Here is a 15902-nt window from a genome sequence, read left to right on the forward strand (position 1 = left end):
TATTCGAGCGAGGGGAGCGAGCGAGCTTGAAAATTTTGACATTTTACAGTCCCAAAACTGCCGATTGTAGCCATATTTTTTTTTTTTTTGCTTTGTAAATTAAAGGGGGGCGCACCGGGCGCAACTGCTGGCAATTACTGGCAGCAACATCAGGTGAATTGCATAACAATTAAATGCGAGCGAGCGAAGAGAGCGAGCTTGAAAATTTTGACATTTTACAGTCCCCAAACTGCCGTTCTTAGCCATGTTTTTTCGCTTTGGAAACTATATTGGGGGGGGGGGCGCACCAGGCGCAACTGCCGGCAATTACTGGCAGCAACTTCAGGAGAATGGCATTACCACTAAATGCAAGCGAGAGGAGCGTTTGCAGCTATTTTATTTCTTTTTTTCGCTTTGGAAATTAAAGGGGGGGGGGGGGACGCCCGGTGCGCCCCTCTCCTGGATCCGCCACTGGTAGTCAAGGGTGTGGGTTTATGTTCATGACTGGGGGAGGTATGACCAGCGAGGTGGCGTCGAAGTGACCAAGCGGGGAAAGGATGTCCAAAATCTGCACTTTAGAGCATCCCCTTAACTAATTGTGCGTGTTTGTTTGTGTGTGTGTATTATATACATGGTACAAGTTAGGAATTAGCCCAGGTCAAGTCTTTTTATTGGCAATGTAAGACATTTTTATAAAGACTAGTATGTACAGCAACACTGCAAAATCAATTATCTAGCTTTGATATAACGAAGCGTAAGGTACAAAGGTGTACATTCTACATCACATTGCGCAACATTGTAGCGACTCTTCGTTCGGATGTACTGAGTACACTGCGCACATCCTGCTTGTTATGCAGAATGCCAACCAGGAATCACAATCTTTTGTCGGGTCCGGGCTTTTTGAACAATGTTTCACACCATATACCTATTTAATTATGGCTAAAAGAAATCATAGAAAAATATCTTATTTCTGGATCATCCTTTCATTCAGAAGCAGTTTACTAACACTTGAACTGCTATTTCGGTAAATCTTTTTTTTTTCTTTTACCAGCGGATTGGGAGGGGGGCGCACCCCCCCCCCCCCCCCCCCCCATAGTTACGCCACTGCTTTTGGGTGAAATAATTGGACAGATTTCTTGAATTCTAACAAAAAAGCAAGAAAATCTTTTCATCGCAGGAATTATGATTATGTGGGGTGGGACAAATGGTGCGCTTGCCTTCCGATATTTTTATGGGGGCAACTACTTTTGTTTTCTTTCAAAAGCAAGAAAATCTTCTCATTTCGGGAATTATGGGGGGGGGGGCAAAACTAAAATATGCTTGCCTCTCCATTTTTTTGAATATTTTTTTTTAATGAGGCTAAGGCTCGCTCTTGGGCTGGCAATATGGATTGGTCAGAAGTAACGTACATAGACCCTACATACTTGTAAGTAGCACACGTACATGCAAACATGTATAAGTGCTCCGTATCGTATGGATGTACAGTACGGTCGAGAAATATAAACACTAATAGATATGTATAAAATCAGTGCTGCCAGAACCAGGGGTGCGAATTGTTTTTGCTGACGATTTCATTTGTGTGTGTGTGTGTGTGTGTGTGTGTGTGTGTGTGTGTGTGTGTGTCCCTGGTGCAAAACATTTAAAAAAATAGAAAAGAATGATTATTTAGCGTCCGGCGTTGATGTCGCTCGCAGACTGATTTTTTTTTTTTTTTTAAGGATCTGAAGGGGGGTGCGTTCGCACCCAACGCACCCCCCCTGGTGACGCCCATGGAATCTCGCTTCGTTATTGGCTGTTGCTACAAGAAGTTGCTGCATATCATAGCACGAGTTGCAGCTATTCCAACAACTTGTATGAAATGAGATTGTAGGGGAATGATACCCAATATTATGTGCATTGAGTGAATGCATCAATATTACTAGAACACATCAGTAAAGTTTTAAGAAAATCGGACAATCCGTTCAAAGGTTCGTGACGTCACTTCAGGAATATGATAGAAGAAAATAGGGCCTATAGAGAAAATTCCACTTATTTTCTTGATGAAAGGTAATCATAATGAATTCCGTCGAATTATTACTGAGGATTATTCCCCCGCTGTCTGAAAGAGGAAAGTGAAGTGCTCTTTCGATCATGCTATAGAAATGCAACCTATAATAATGAATTCTCTTTAAGATATTTTTGTGACGTCACTGTAAAACTATTTTAGTTTTCTCATCCAGCGATGGTGGCACTAAAATTTAAAACATATAAAACTTTGGAATGGATTGTCCGATTTCCCTCAAACCTCACCGATGTGTTCTTTTATATTATCATTGCTGCATTCACTCAATCCATAAATACATTTGGGTATCATTCCTATACGGTTATTTTGGTCTAAATACAGACGTCAAACAAAATGGGATGTGAACGTATCTTTCCTATGCTTATGTAGTTTTTAAGAATTCCATTCCAAAAATGATTCAACAAAACATAAACATTGCCTGTATCCATCTAGAATGAGACGTTGATGACGTCATGGGGACTAAAATAGCTGCGTATAACACTCAGAGAGCAGGAGAGAGAGAGAGAGAGAGAGGGGGGGGGAACACAATAATCAAAGGGGACCTTATTTATACCCCAAACATAATTATTAAGGGTGAATTCAATGAATGTAGAAATACATGCAGTACTATAGTATATAGAACGCATCAGTGAAGTATGATTTGAGAAAAATCAGACAATCAGTTTAAAAATTATGCATCTTCAAATTGCTGGTTAAGGGCATTATTTGCCAATCGCAAATTTTCAATTCAATTCAATTCATTTTTTATTTCCATACTTCTCATTTATGGACATTATAACAGATATCAAACAAGTTCTTTTACCTTGTAAACAATGTGCAGAACACAAACAATATACATGGTGATAACACAGGTTATTATATGTAATGACATCGAAATCGAAATGGTATGACGGGACCTATACATGAAAGCTTGCTTGTTTGGCTGTAAGCCCCGAGTAATCAGTGTTTGTGAAAAAGAAACGGAGAACGGATACTGTAGAAGATAAGACCAGATGATGTAATGGTGCCAGATAAGAAAATCGGGGTATGCCTATGTGATAAAAAAAGAACAAGAAGAAAAAAAAAAATTCTAAAAAGTGAACCATTACTGTGACCAAGCTATCATTGGTTTCCGGAGTACAACATGATTTGCACAATTCTAAAGCCTACTTTGGTATATAAGCTATAAATGAATATATACACAAATGAAAGAAAAACTCAGCTGTATAGAGGTTCTTCAAAATAGTTTTAAGATATGCCTGAGTCAGGGATAGAAACAACCATGGTAGTCAGTATAATCAATGTTGAGTATTATTAAATATACAAGATGTGAACAATAATAAGACGTCTGCAGTTATGGTTACTGAGAAAAATAGTTATATCTCTATATAATTATTTCCTTATTTTTTTAGGCTTTATTGCGAAATTATTTATATGGTAGGATGTTTTGTGATACAACTGACCTGCACATAGGCATCAAAATGTGCCAACTCGAACGCGTTTGAAATCACTGCTCCCAATGGTAAACATTAAAGGGAACGTAAACTCAAAGAGCAATGAGGGTTGAGTGAATGCAGTAACATTATAGTAAAACACATCAGTGAAAGTTTGAGGAAAATCGGGCAATCGATGCAAAAGTTATGAATTTTTAAAGTTTTGGTGTTGGAACTGCTGGGTAAGGAGACTACTAGAGGTTATGACGTATGAGTGGAGTAAAGAAAACATAAAGGGAATTTAATAAAAAAATCATTTTTCATGGAAATTACACATTCCATCAACTTGATACTGACATAATATGTTACGGGTAGCAATTATTCCTCCTGCTTTCTGAAAGTGGTTTGTCAAGTACTCTTTCAGTTTGCTAGAAAAGTAAATTTTTGTGGAATTTCCTTTTATGTTTTCTTCATATTGTTGTCCACTCATACGTCATAACCTCTAGTAGTCTCCTCATCCTGCGGTTCCAACATCAAAACTTTTTTGTTTATGGAAAATGTCCCTTTAATCATCATGACTCACAGGCCATAATGAATAACGCCCATGATAATATGATTATGAAATGGAATACATGATATTATGAAATGCATCTAACCCCTACACCCAAAACTGTCTCAAGGGGTGACCAATATTATACACAGGCGGATAAATACTGTATTGGATTGGTTTGTTAGCTTCTCTCTGTAACCACTAGTCAAGACTTGATTGTTTCTTGGATAACAAACCAAATGAATGCTAGTGTCCAATCGTACCCCAATCGTGTAACGTTCTATAGGCATCGTATTTGCTTCGGCTCTTGATTAGCTTTTCACCAAGTTCGGGCCAACTTCGTGCGAAATTGAAAATTCCATATTCGTATTGTCATCTTGTGTCGATTTCGAGACAGTGTAACGTCACTTTTCTGAATGGTACTTTATTGTAAGAGCAATGCTTCCAATTGTGAAATAATGCAGCTGTTACATTAGAGGCGACCCCCCAAAAAAGATGTGTTTTTTTCCTAACTCAATTCCATTTTCACGCAAAATGTAAAAGGAAAAATACAAATGGCACCCTACACCCCAATTTGGAAAGAATATAGAGGTGGTGGTTACCTTATCAACTGCTTATTTTGTTTGTAGGACCTCGCTGGTCCTAATGTCTTCTACACTAAATTTAAAAAAAAAAAACTGCGAAAATAAATAAAGATACTCTGTAGACATAATAGTTACAAACCTGCTAATTCATTCTAATTCTTTGTCACTCGTAATCAAGTCACTTGAAATCCAATTCTTCGGAATGAAATTGTTGCTGGGGTCAAAATGTCATTTTCTTTACACCATTTATACTGTTTTTGTCTGTCCCAAATGATACAGAATCGAACGCATTTGCGAGCGACTGAGAGGGTTACAATGTGTATCTCGCACTCAACGGCACGATCGTTCACACAGTTCGCAGGTTGCTAACAAAAGAAAGATAATACCATTTTTTTAATGAATGCACATTCTTTGAAACACTACTATTGACTTTTCAGTCTGTGCGTTCACTTGGAAATGATCTAACAAGGAGAATGTGTAAACAACACGAGCTGAAATCGTGAATTCAGTGCGAAAAGCAGAAATCAGGTGGTACCTTTTGTAATACACGAAGTTCACGCGGTGAACCAACACCTGCTCAAAAACCGACACCAATGCACGAGTTGTTATCTCTCACGTTCATCGGACATGCCTGCGGACAAAATCCAGTATATCTGGAAGGCGTTGCTAGGAATTTCACATCGTGGATTAATGCTCGTAGATGACCATTTCTACTCTCACCATTGAGTCACTGTGATGTCATTCTGTCTGAACTGAATGAAATGAGAAGACATGGAATGAGCTTGGACTCTGATGGCCCAGTTGAAGACCTGGTGTGCTGCATTTTGAAGTATATCATAATTGTCTATCATAAGCAGTCACGTATATGAGAATGTCGTCCGTCTCTTATCGCAGACTCGAGTTGTTCACAGCGATCCAGTCGTTAGACCTGCTCCAGGTCCAGACCCTGTTGGCCCAGAAGGATGGTTTCGGTGAGGAATGGGACTTCCGAGACTCGGAACGGCGATCGGTCTACGCCCATGCCATTCAAGTCGGGGTGTGCGGTAAATAATAAATATACTATTTGTGACCGTGCACCTCAAAACGAACATAAAGTCGCACACACTGATTTTGCGTGAGGACTGAAAATAAGTGAAATGGGTCAACCTAGCCGAACTTGACTTTTTCATATTTTCTGAAAGAGCGGGTTTTCTTTTACGTTATGCTAAAATTTGGTGTAATAAAACGGGCAGGAAAGTGTGTTTTTTTAGCAGTTTATCTCAAACATTTTTGGTAGAATAGTGTGATTAGATGTGTCTTTAGAATTCCTTTTTCATTTCTGAAAAACCTTGTCCACACTCTTCACTTTCAACTCTAATAACTTTTGAAAGGATAGTGCTACTGCTTTGAAAGTTGGCATTAATTATGGACAGAATGTGTTAATGAGGCATGCTTAATTTCACTTTAATCTAATAATCCCTTCATTGTTGTTAATCTGGTGGTCTACTTCCTGTTTTTTGTCCCATTCATCGCACAGCCAGCACGGTTTGGTAAAGATTAAGCGCTTGAATAGACACTGCACTTCCGAGCCTCTTTTCTCAGTTCACACTTTTCCTGAGTTTGTGCTTTCTTTCCAATATTTAGATAAGTTAGGAGAGTCAATTTGATTTGATTTATACATCATTTTAAAGCTTAAAGTCTGCTCTTTCAGAATATGGTCTTAACTAAAAATTCATGTCTGGCGACTTTTTGTTTGTTTTGAGGTGCAGGGTCACATTTGATACCAACCATTTTCTCCAAAATTAACCAACCAAGTAAGCGTAAAAGGGGTTATCTTTGGTATTATATATGAACCAAGGGCGGGGAAAACAGCAACACTAACAACAACAAAAATAGAATTGTTTTCTTTAGAATATGAAGTAAACACGAATAAAACGAATAGACTGCAATCTCGAACATCTCGAAGACTCGAACATTAAAACAAATGAATATAAACTCAAATGGAAACTTTACCTTTCATATTTTCATTGTAATTAATATTCTCAGCATCAATATCATTATCACTTATATCATCATTGCACTATTGTCACAATAATCACTGATCATTTTCATTACCATCGTTATCACCATCATCGTCAACATCATTGTTCAATATCATTGCGTCTCTCTGTCCTTCCTGTCTTCCTGCATGACAGCGACTTATAGTGTAGGGATTTGTTCAGGGTTTTTGTTTCGGATTAGTTAGGTTAGTTCGGAGGGATATGGATGTTACAGATGGACTGCATTGCTAACAATGAGGTCTCATCAGTATACCGAGAAAAAAAAAAACGAACTGCGCTGTCACGGAGTGGAACAATGAAGTTCTGGTTCAATTTTGTTTTCTTTTGTTTATTTCTGTTTGCTCGTTTTCACGCAACTACTCATTCATCTCTTTCACTCTGAACCGTTATGCGTATCGTCATCGCATGTAGCTATACCGAATTTAAACAACTTGTGATGACTTTGTCTGTAATACAAATTTATGATTTAGATGTTGTGGAATACGATAAGTCAGAAAGCATATTAGCAAGTCATAGGCCTCTGAAGATTTAGTGATAAAGAGTGTTTTGTCATCGATTCAAAGTTCGCTTACAAAGTATCATACTTGCACCCAGTCTCTCCTCGTATTAGTTTTCGTTTTAGGCATGAATCGCTAACTAATTTTATTGTCTCTAGGCCCTACAGATCACAGAAAATCACCCTCACACAGCGTTATGATAATGTGATGCTTTGAGTCAATACAATGATGTACCAAAAATATTGCCCTTCTTTTCTTCTGCTCAGGAATGGTATCGACGTTCATAGAACATGAAATACCTCTCGGAGACGCCCTGCTACGAGCAGCCGATGCATGTCTTGAAGACATTGTGCGCATCATCATCAAACATCTCAAACAGAGCTTGCCGAAGGTTGGAGACAGACGATAGATGGCGCTTTTTCACTTTCTGACAGCGTCCTCTTCCTCCAAACCTTTTCCTCCTCCTCCTCCTCTCCTTCCTCCTCCTTTCTCCTCCTCTTCCTCCTCCTCCTCCTCTTCCTCCTCCTCCTCCTCTTCTATCTCCTCCTCCTCCTCCTCTTCCTCCTCCTCCTCCTCCTCTTCTTCTTCCTCCTCCTCTTCCTCCTCCTCCTCTTCCTCCTCATCCTCCTCTTCTTCCCTTCCCCTCCTCCTCCTCCTCCTCCACCACCAGACCTTTCTCTCCTCTCCTTCCTCGTCTCCTACTGTGTCCGTACATTCTGATAAGTTATCACGATGGGTATATAGAGAAATTGCCAAAAAACAATAACAATACGTGCCTAGCTTTTGACTCACTGTACCACTTGAATGAATCATTATTAGCACTATCAAACGGTGGTGGGGACCAAAGGCCAATATCGTTATTTGCCTTGTAACGCATTCCCTGCAATTAATCAACCCTTCACTCTTGTGACAACTGTCTATTGTGTACTCTTTGTAAATTAGGAATGTGTCTGACCTATTCATGTACAGATGAGATACAAACTGAGCAATGGTATTTTTACCATCATACTTATAATGTATAATAAGGTATGGTATTGTTGGAACTCGATTAGTTTACTCTCTCATTTCAGTGTGATATAATTTATTACACGTACCACTAGGGAACTTTTTTTTTCCCCAAACACATCGAGTGTAACGAGAACTGATAGAATATCTCTATCATGTTCAAATTATGATTCCGATGTCCATCAGACATCTTCATTACATTTTCACGAAAAGGAAAGAAAGAAAGAAAGTACCTATGTTTTCATCTTTTTTATCGGGTGTGTTTTGTTTTGTTTCCTTGTTACATGCGCTGACTTTTCACCGATCAGACCCTTTTTCTTGCTGCTCTCCTGTGCCGCTGCGAGAACGACGACTACCATCACGACATCACCCCGCTCATGGCCGCAGCACACAGGAACAACTTCGCTGTAGTGCAGGTGGGTGACTCAAATCTACGTGATGGAGGAAATCGGACAAAATTAATGGTTGCGTATAGATCTGCTCTGCCGAGCCTCTGAATCCAGGGCCCGGATCCAGGGGCTCGTCTATAATACCACTAAGTCTGCCTACTTACTCCCAGTGGTGACCGTGAGTTACACAGATTACCCCCAGACTATCCCTACGAGTGCGAAAAATTATTTTCTTGTATAGAGCTGGGGCTAATCTTATGACAGGGACCTCTGAATGATAAATGACGACATTGTAGACACTACTATCCGGGATTTTTTTTTTTTTGTATTAAACTAAATCACAAACTATACCACTGTATGTTTTTTCCCCGGTGAAAATGTGCGTGTAGTGAAGAGTGCATGCAAGAGCACACACAACAGATTCGACAACATTGGATCCCCAACCATTTTTTTTTCTTTTATAAAAGAAAAAAAAATGATGAATGTCACGTGATGCAATTCAATCTATCACGATTCATGATAGACAACGATACACAATGTAATAGACTGTTTCGGCTATGTATTTAAATTCTATGCATGCATGCTTTGTTCGCAGAAGCTGCTCTGAACAACCTCAAATCTTGCCCTACCTTGCAAAAAATAAGTGAATTTCTACCTAAGAAACTTAATTGGAGGGAGGGGGTGAATGAAATGGTTCGTTACCTGGCTGTGAGCGGGTAGGAAAAGAAAATTGCAGAAACGGTCAGTCTTTGTAATTCATTATTCTATAGAATTCTCTGCCAGACCCACTGAGAAGACAGATGCCAATAGACAATTTCAAACAAAAACTCAAAACTTATCTCTACAAAGCAGCCTATGACTGTTAATTTGAAGTCATTTTTTCAGTAGTACTGGCAACTACGACCTTTTACGTACATTTAAGAAATAGTAATTGTTGAGTAATACATTGTGTTTGGTAAATTGTAATTTTTGTTGCTATATTTTGTATTATGGTATAATTTGTTTGTTTGTAAAGCGCTTTGAAATTATTTTCAAGTCTAAAATGCGCTATATAAGAATTTGTTATTATTATTATTACAGTATTATTATTCTTATTCTATACTAGATTCTGGTCGAAGAGGGCGCCACTCTGAGCCAGCCACAACAAGAAGAGGACCTCTCCGACCTCACAGAGAGTATCTGCGTGATGAACAAGTACCGAGCGCTGGCCAGCGAGGCGTACATAGCTCAAGCTTTCATCGACCCGACGTGCTTCGCCTTCGAGCTGTCCCAACGACTGCGCCATCTTGGAAACCACTGGGAAGCCCAAAACAAGGAATTCTGGGCGCTGGCGGAACAAGTGGAAAACTTCTCTCAGGAATTCATGGCTCAATCGAATAAGGCTTCGGACGTAAGAACATCATTTCATTTCATGCACAAATTACATTCGGGACATACATTCTACAGAAATATAGATTATGTACACACACATCCATAATGATCTTTATAAATCTCAGACGCTTACGAAAATGTAAATTCTTTTACAACAGAAAAATAAAATCTCAAGTGTTCCAACTAGCGAAGACGATCTTTCGGTTGAATGCATGCCTTAAGGCTTAATAGAGTTTTAACCATGCGATATGACAGAATGATAATAACTTTTGTTATCCGAAATATACATATTGCTCTAAACTCAAGATTTGGTACAAGTTCAGATGGAACTTTCTGAGTGTTCCCATACCCACCAATTTCAGTTTCATTCAGTTTCACAGTAAAGTTTACGTATGTGTATACCAGTGAGGTGCGAGTTTTCTTCAGTCTGTCAATTTGTCGTGTTTAGCATTGTTGTAATACATGGTACTTTTTGTTTTCCTTGAACATAATCAACAAAGAAAAAAATGTGCTATTGAAAATTTCATTTCATTTGAATTGAATTGAATTGAATTGATTCACTAAATAAAACAAACATTTACCATCTTTATACTTTTGCGATTCTTGATAAGTGTTGCATAACTAGGATGACTTAGCCCTACTGCTTACTTTGTACTTTTTATTTTATTTTCCAAGCTTCAAACTTTGCATAGGACTTCGCGAAATGAACAGACAGAAGATCCCGTTGCTAAGATACGTCAAGGCGTGTCAGCTGACCAGAAACCGGTGAGTGGAGGCGTGGCTTGCTGCAACAACAACAACAAATATCGTTGTACCAGTAAACAGAATTTTGCTGTACCTAAGCAGCCATATCACACAGTCGTTCAACGTATGCATTTACTGAAGCATTGTTCTTATTAGACAGGAAGTGCTTATGATTAAAATGATAACATCAACTGGCTCCCGAGGATTTGAAACAGCTGCTCCAAGAATTATATCACCACCACCCCACCCCACCCCCATCCCCAGCTCGAGATGTAAATACCTATTTTGTTCGCATCTTTTGACTTATCAACTGAATGCTATAATTGTCAGCAAGAATTTCAAGTCATGTTTGCAGTCAGCTCTCAAACAGTAGAAACAAAGAGGGAAGAGGTAAATGATAATTATCATTTTTGAAATGAAACTTGAATTGCTTACGATAACAGCACTGATGTAATGTGCGTGTTTTTTGCTTCCTTTTTTGTTCTGTTTTATTTAGTCTTTTTATAGCTTCACAGTAATGAGCGGGTAGTGGTATTAACAATACAATGCCAATAATGTGAATGATTATAACGTCATTTATGTCAATGTTAGAAAAAAAATCAATTTACTGTGCTTCATAACGTTCTGGGTTTCCTCTTTTCTTGTAAGAAAAAAAGAAAGAATAACATCCATTCATTAACTGTTTTTGCTGCGACAGTTCGTCACACACCCTTTCACGCAAAACGCGCTGAGCCAAGATTACTACGCAGAGCTGGACGGAATGAAAAGGCCGACTCTGTGGCTCCTGACGCTGATGGCGCTTGTTTGTTATCCTGTGTTCTCCCTTCTGTATCTGATCTATCCAGCGGGAGTCGTACATCGATTTCTCAAAATCCCGTAAGTATGCACTAAATAGTGATAGAAACTCGTAAGAAGGGGTTTAATAGTATAACACACATTCACAGCCGGTATGGCGATGATTTTTGATTGTTTACTTCTGGATTGCTGCTAGAGTACTATTATGTTATTTAAAGCAAAACAGGACATATTTTCTTGTGAGTGTTGTGAACAACACTTTTCTCCGAATTGGATCGCTGCCCTTTAACAGCTGCATATTATTTTAGTATTTCTTGCTGGAGTTTGTGTGTCATAATTATGTTTTGTGTCGTTTCAACAGCTTTCAGTTTAAACGAAGATTATTTGAGACATGGTACACCTGTTTACCGAATGCCAATAAAACACTAATGATACGATTTTTCTGATCATCACTACAATTTATTACAAAATAACAATATCGTTAGAAATAATGTATAACAAATATAGCTTATATCCATTTAGTTTCTCTTATCTGGTATTACATAATTTCTGGTTACATGTTGATTTATTTAATAGAGAGGAATACATGGACAAACAAAACTAGATAAATGATTATGTGCATAATATGTCTTACATATTTATTCATAAGATATGGACTTGTTTGAAGATAGCTGATGATTTAATTTCTAATTTTATTGTTGTTTCGGTTCTATGTATCCCCAGCCACATCAGCGTGTTTATGCACCTTGGCTCAGATCTGACGTTGATGGCGTTTGTCATCTTCCTGTCTGTTGAGGATCGCTCCTCGCCTTTCGTGTCATTCTGGTGTCAAATGGTCACCTTCATCATTTGCCTTGGTATATACATTCCTTTTTGTCAGACTTTCGAGTGAAAGTGAAGGAAAATCAAATAGGATTAAGTCATTTTGAAATTGTGTTCGCTATGTGTTATTTTATTTTTTTAATATAATGATGATTGCATAGTTTTATATTTGAATTGAAATATGATTACGTAAGTTATTATCCGATGGAAATGTAAGCAAGTTTTCTGCTATTCAGCCATCTGGCTGCAAATGAATTTTTAGTAAACCATTACCATTACCATTACCATTACCATTAACATATACCATTTACCATCACCATTATTTCCATTAATATGTCACATTCATATCAGTAATATGAAGGACAATGAGCTTATTTGTATAACTTTGGTGATAACACGAAAATTATTTTTGTGTGTATTTCTAAATAACCACAAAATCTCCTCTGTAAATCCAAAAATAAGAAGCAAAAACGAACATAAGAACCACAACCCGATATCATAACAGAATGCTTATTCTCCATAAATTATATGTGAAGGGTATTGGCACTAATGATGTCGCATTTCCTCACCGAATGCCGATAATCATTTCCTATACCTACAGGAATCTCAGGCAGACACGTAAGAATGATCTACCGGAAGGGCCCGGAAAAGTTTCTTTCCTTTCCGATGTCTCTTATGGACAGTTTGCTTGTCAAGACCTGTTTCACTACCCTCTATACCATCTGGATTTCGCTACTTATTGTGAGTATTAAACCATTAATTTTTCTCGCTTTATTTTTGTTTCTGTTGTTCTCAATATATATATCATATATACATGTATATTATATATTATATATATATATATATAATGTTTACATACAGGGCTCGACAGTAACTTTTTTTTTTCTCTAGTGACCCGTTCGGGCCTCTACATTTCTCAAATTAAAATTTTGGTGGCCCGAAATGCAAGGAAACATAAGAATTAATTGTGAAAAATTTAGAGGCCCGATATTGATTTTTAGTGGCCCCGGGCCACTAAACAGCTACAATGTACATGTACCTGAATAGACGAACGGCTCAAGTCCAAATTGGGCTATTACCTTTGGGAGAACCTTGCGAAGTACTGCAAAAGAATATAGATGATTCAAGTGACATTTCAATTTGTAAATACAAAATTTTATTCTACTACTCAGTAACTGAAAGTTATCAATGATAGGACATCATTAGGACATAATTAGGACACACTCACGCACACACATACATGAATATAATGTGAAAATGTGAAAAATATAGTTTTTTGAATGGAAGTGAATATATATCACTAGAGGAAATGATGTACTAGTAAAGTACTGGTAAGGTTTTGGTGTAATTTAGAATATTGTGGGGAATGTGTATAAGTATTACTACCCCGAATGCAAGTCATGATATTTACTCCTCAAATGATCCATTCTATCATTTTGTTCAAGTAACACCCAGCACTGGAAGTGCCTAGCTGGCACTTTATTCACTTTCAGCATTTTCGTGACTTCGTTTACCTGCATAATAATTTGCATTGTGCGCTTCATGATATTTCCGATGAACTTTTTCAAGTATCCTGCGTTATCTTTTCCACAAATCAGGACAACTATACACACATGACCATTCAGCGTTATGAGGCCTCACTCATTGTACCCGCCACTAATGCCACCAGCTCCAGCAACGTTGACTACAACCAGGGGACTGCGAATTCGACTCCAACAACGCTCCCGACAACGCAGTTCGGTCCGGAGTGGGTCACTGCCCAGTGGGATGACCCAAGAGTCGTGTCTAACGCTCTTTACTCCCTCGTTGTCACTATCTGCACCATTCGCACCTTTTACATCCTGACCACGAACAGCCTTCCCATCTACGTCATCGCCAAAGCCGTGGTCGACATGGTGGTCGATGTCGTACGCATCAGCTTTATGTACATCTACATCGTGCTGGCGTTTGGTCTTGGTATCACGTTCGTGTACCGCAGCGTTTGGGAAATGACAGCCTTTGACTGTAAAGTGAAGGGTATCCCCGTATCGGAGTGCCCACGCTCAACATTCTCCTACTCGTAAGATTTGTCCTTAACTCGACATCATCCTCTGACTTCCATTTAACTCCTGCTCGTTTCACAAAAAAGAAGAAGATAAAAATGACATACCCAAAAGTTTAGTCATAATGAGCTTTCAAAATTAAAAAAAATAATCCAAAAATCAAATCAAATACAAATGACAACAGGAGGTGAATTTAGAAGAAATGAAACAAAGATAGACATTTGGGATTTTTAATCGCTTCTCAAGTTTACATCACAATAAGTGAACCTCTGTTACGTCATGACTAGCACCGCTAAGCTGCGTAGAATTAGATGAAGGAAGTTAGGTAGCATAAAAAAGAAAAATGCATAATTATTATATAATCAAGTTGCGCAGTGTCAGTCTCGTGGGCCTTTTTTGGCTAGTGTCGAGCTTGTGGGCCTTATTTGCTTAGTGCCAGATCGGTCTCGTAATGGGCCTTCTTTGCCTCATGTCGAGCTCATGGACCTTATTTGCTTGGTGTCGGTCTCGTGGGCTGTATGACTCGTGAATGCTCGCGGGATTACTGTAATTAGATGAGGTGACGACGGCCATGACGGCATAGCCCCCCTACAGTATCCCATTGGCCAGAACACGACCTATAGTGCTCACTTCATTTCCCGCTATAAAACGAATGAAAAATCAAGAAAAATCATCTCGAATTCTTCGCATCAAATTAGTGAGGCTTTGTCATAATAACGTTGCATCGATAATTTCCTGTGAGAGGGGGCTTGTATTTGCGAATGTCATTCACAAAAATCAATGGTAGGATTGTAAGGTGATGAAAGCATTGTGTCATCTAAAATGCACATCTTATGAAGTGTTAGAAGACGTGTATTATGTACACCAGGACACCATAAACCTCAATTCTTAAACCATGTGCAGCTTAAATATCAGTGGTCAACAATATTTTACTGAGTACGCAGAGGAAAAGTTCCCTGGTGTGTGCTATTTTTTGCAGAGTGGACAGAAGTATTGTCCAGCTCTTTTGGACAATCTTCGGGCTTGTATCAATCCCCCAGCTCAGCCTCGACCTGCAGCCAGACGACCACTACATGAGCTACGTGTTCGCTTTCCTCTTCGTCGGCTACATGATCATCTCGGTCGTCGTCTTGCTCAATCTCCTCATCGCCGTGATGTCGTCACGCTATGCCGACGTGGAGGTGAGAGTCAACATCGACCACCGTCTTTCCAAAAATTCTATGTGCTTCTCTTTTTTTTTTCTTTAAACCTGGAAGATGCATTTCCTGATACCGGTTGCCTGTTCGGTACAGCTTACATCCAATTGACAGCTGAACCACGCCCACGTTCCCCCTCCCCCCCCCCCCCCCCCCCGCAAAGAAAAAATAAATGAGTGAATAAATTAAATGAATAGAAATGGAGAAAAAAAATGAGTAAAAAGTGCAATGAGAATAAACAACATCTTATGCCAAAATAAACCTTTTGCGGTCATCGAACTCTGTCGCATGAATTATGAATAGTGTTGAGATTTATATATATAGAACACCCATGAGGTAATTGTGTACAATTTACTTCTAAGCATTGTCCTTGTTTTCTCTCTCTCTTCTTTCTTTCTTTCTTTAAAACAACAAC

General features: G+C 38.7%; 1 protein-coding gene across 1 annotated transcript; it reads left to right on the plus strand.

Annotated features, from left to right (window-relative positions):
* Positions 1 to 5458: 5458 nt before the first annotated feature.
* On the plus strand, positions 5459 to 15472 carry LOC139739971 (short transient receptor potential channel 4-like; the record flags this gene model as incomplete). The annotated part of the gene is made up of 9 exons (XM_071650568.1): positions 5459 to 5630; positions 7390 to 7514; positions 8437 to 8544; positions 9623 to 9907; positions 10564 to 10653; positions 11330 to 11508; positions 12151 to 12262; positions 13848 to 14308; positions 15271 to 15472. Coding segments are annotated over exons 1-9 (1734 nt in total), but the record flags the coding sequence as incomplete, so codon positions are not given.
* Between the last annotated feature and the right edge of the window lie 430 nt (positions 15473 to 15902).

Source organism: Diadema antillarum, unplaced genomic scaffold, assembly GCF_040938485.1.
Source record: "Diadema antillarum isolate AM-2024a unplaced genomic scaffold, OU_Dant_1.0 seq00000822_RagTag, whole genome shotgun sequence".
Taxonomy (NCBI): Eukaryota; Metazoa; Echinodermata; class Echinoidea; order Diadematoida; family Diadematidae; genus Diadema; species Diadema antillarum.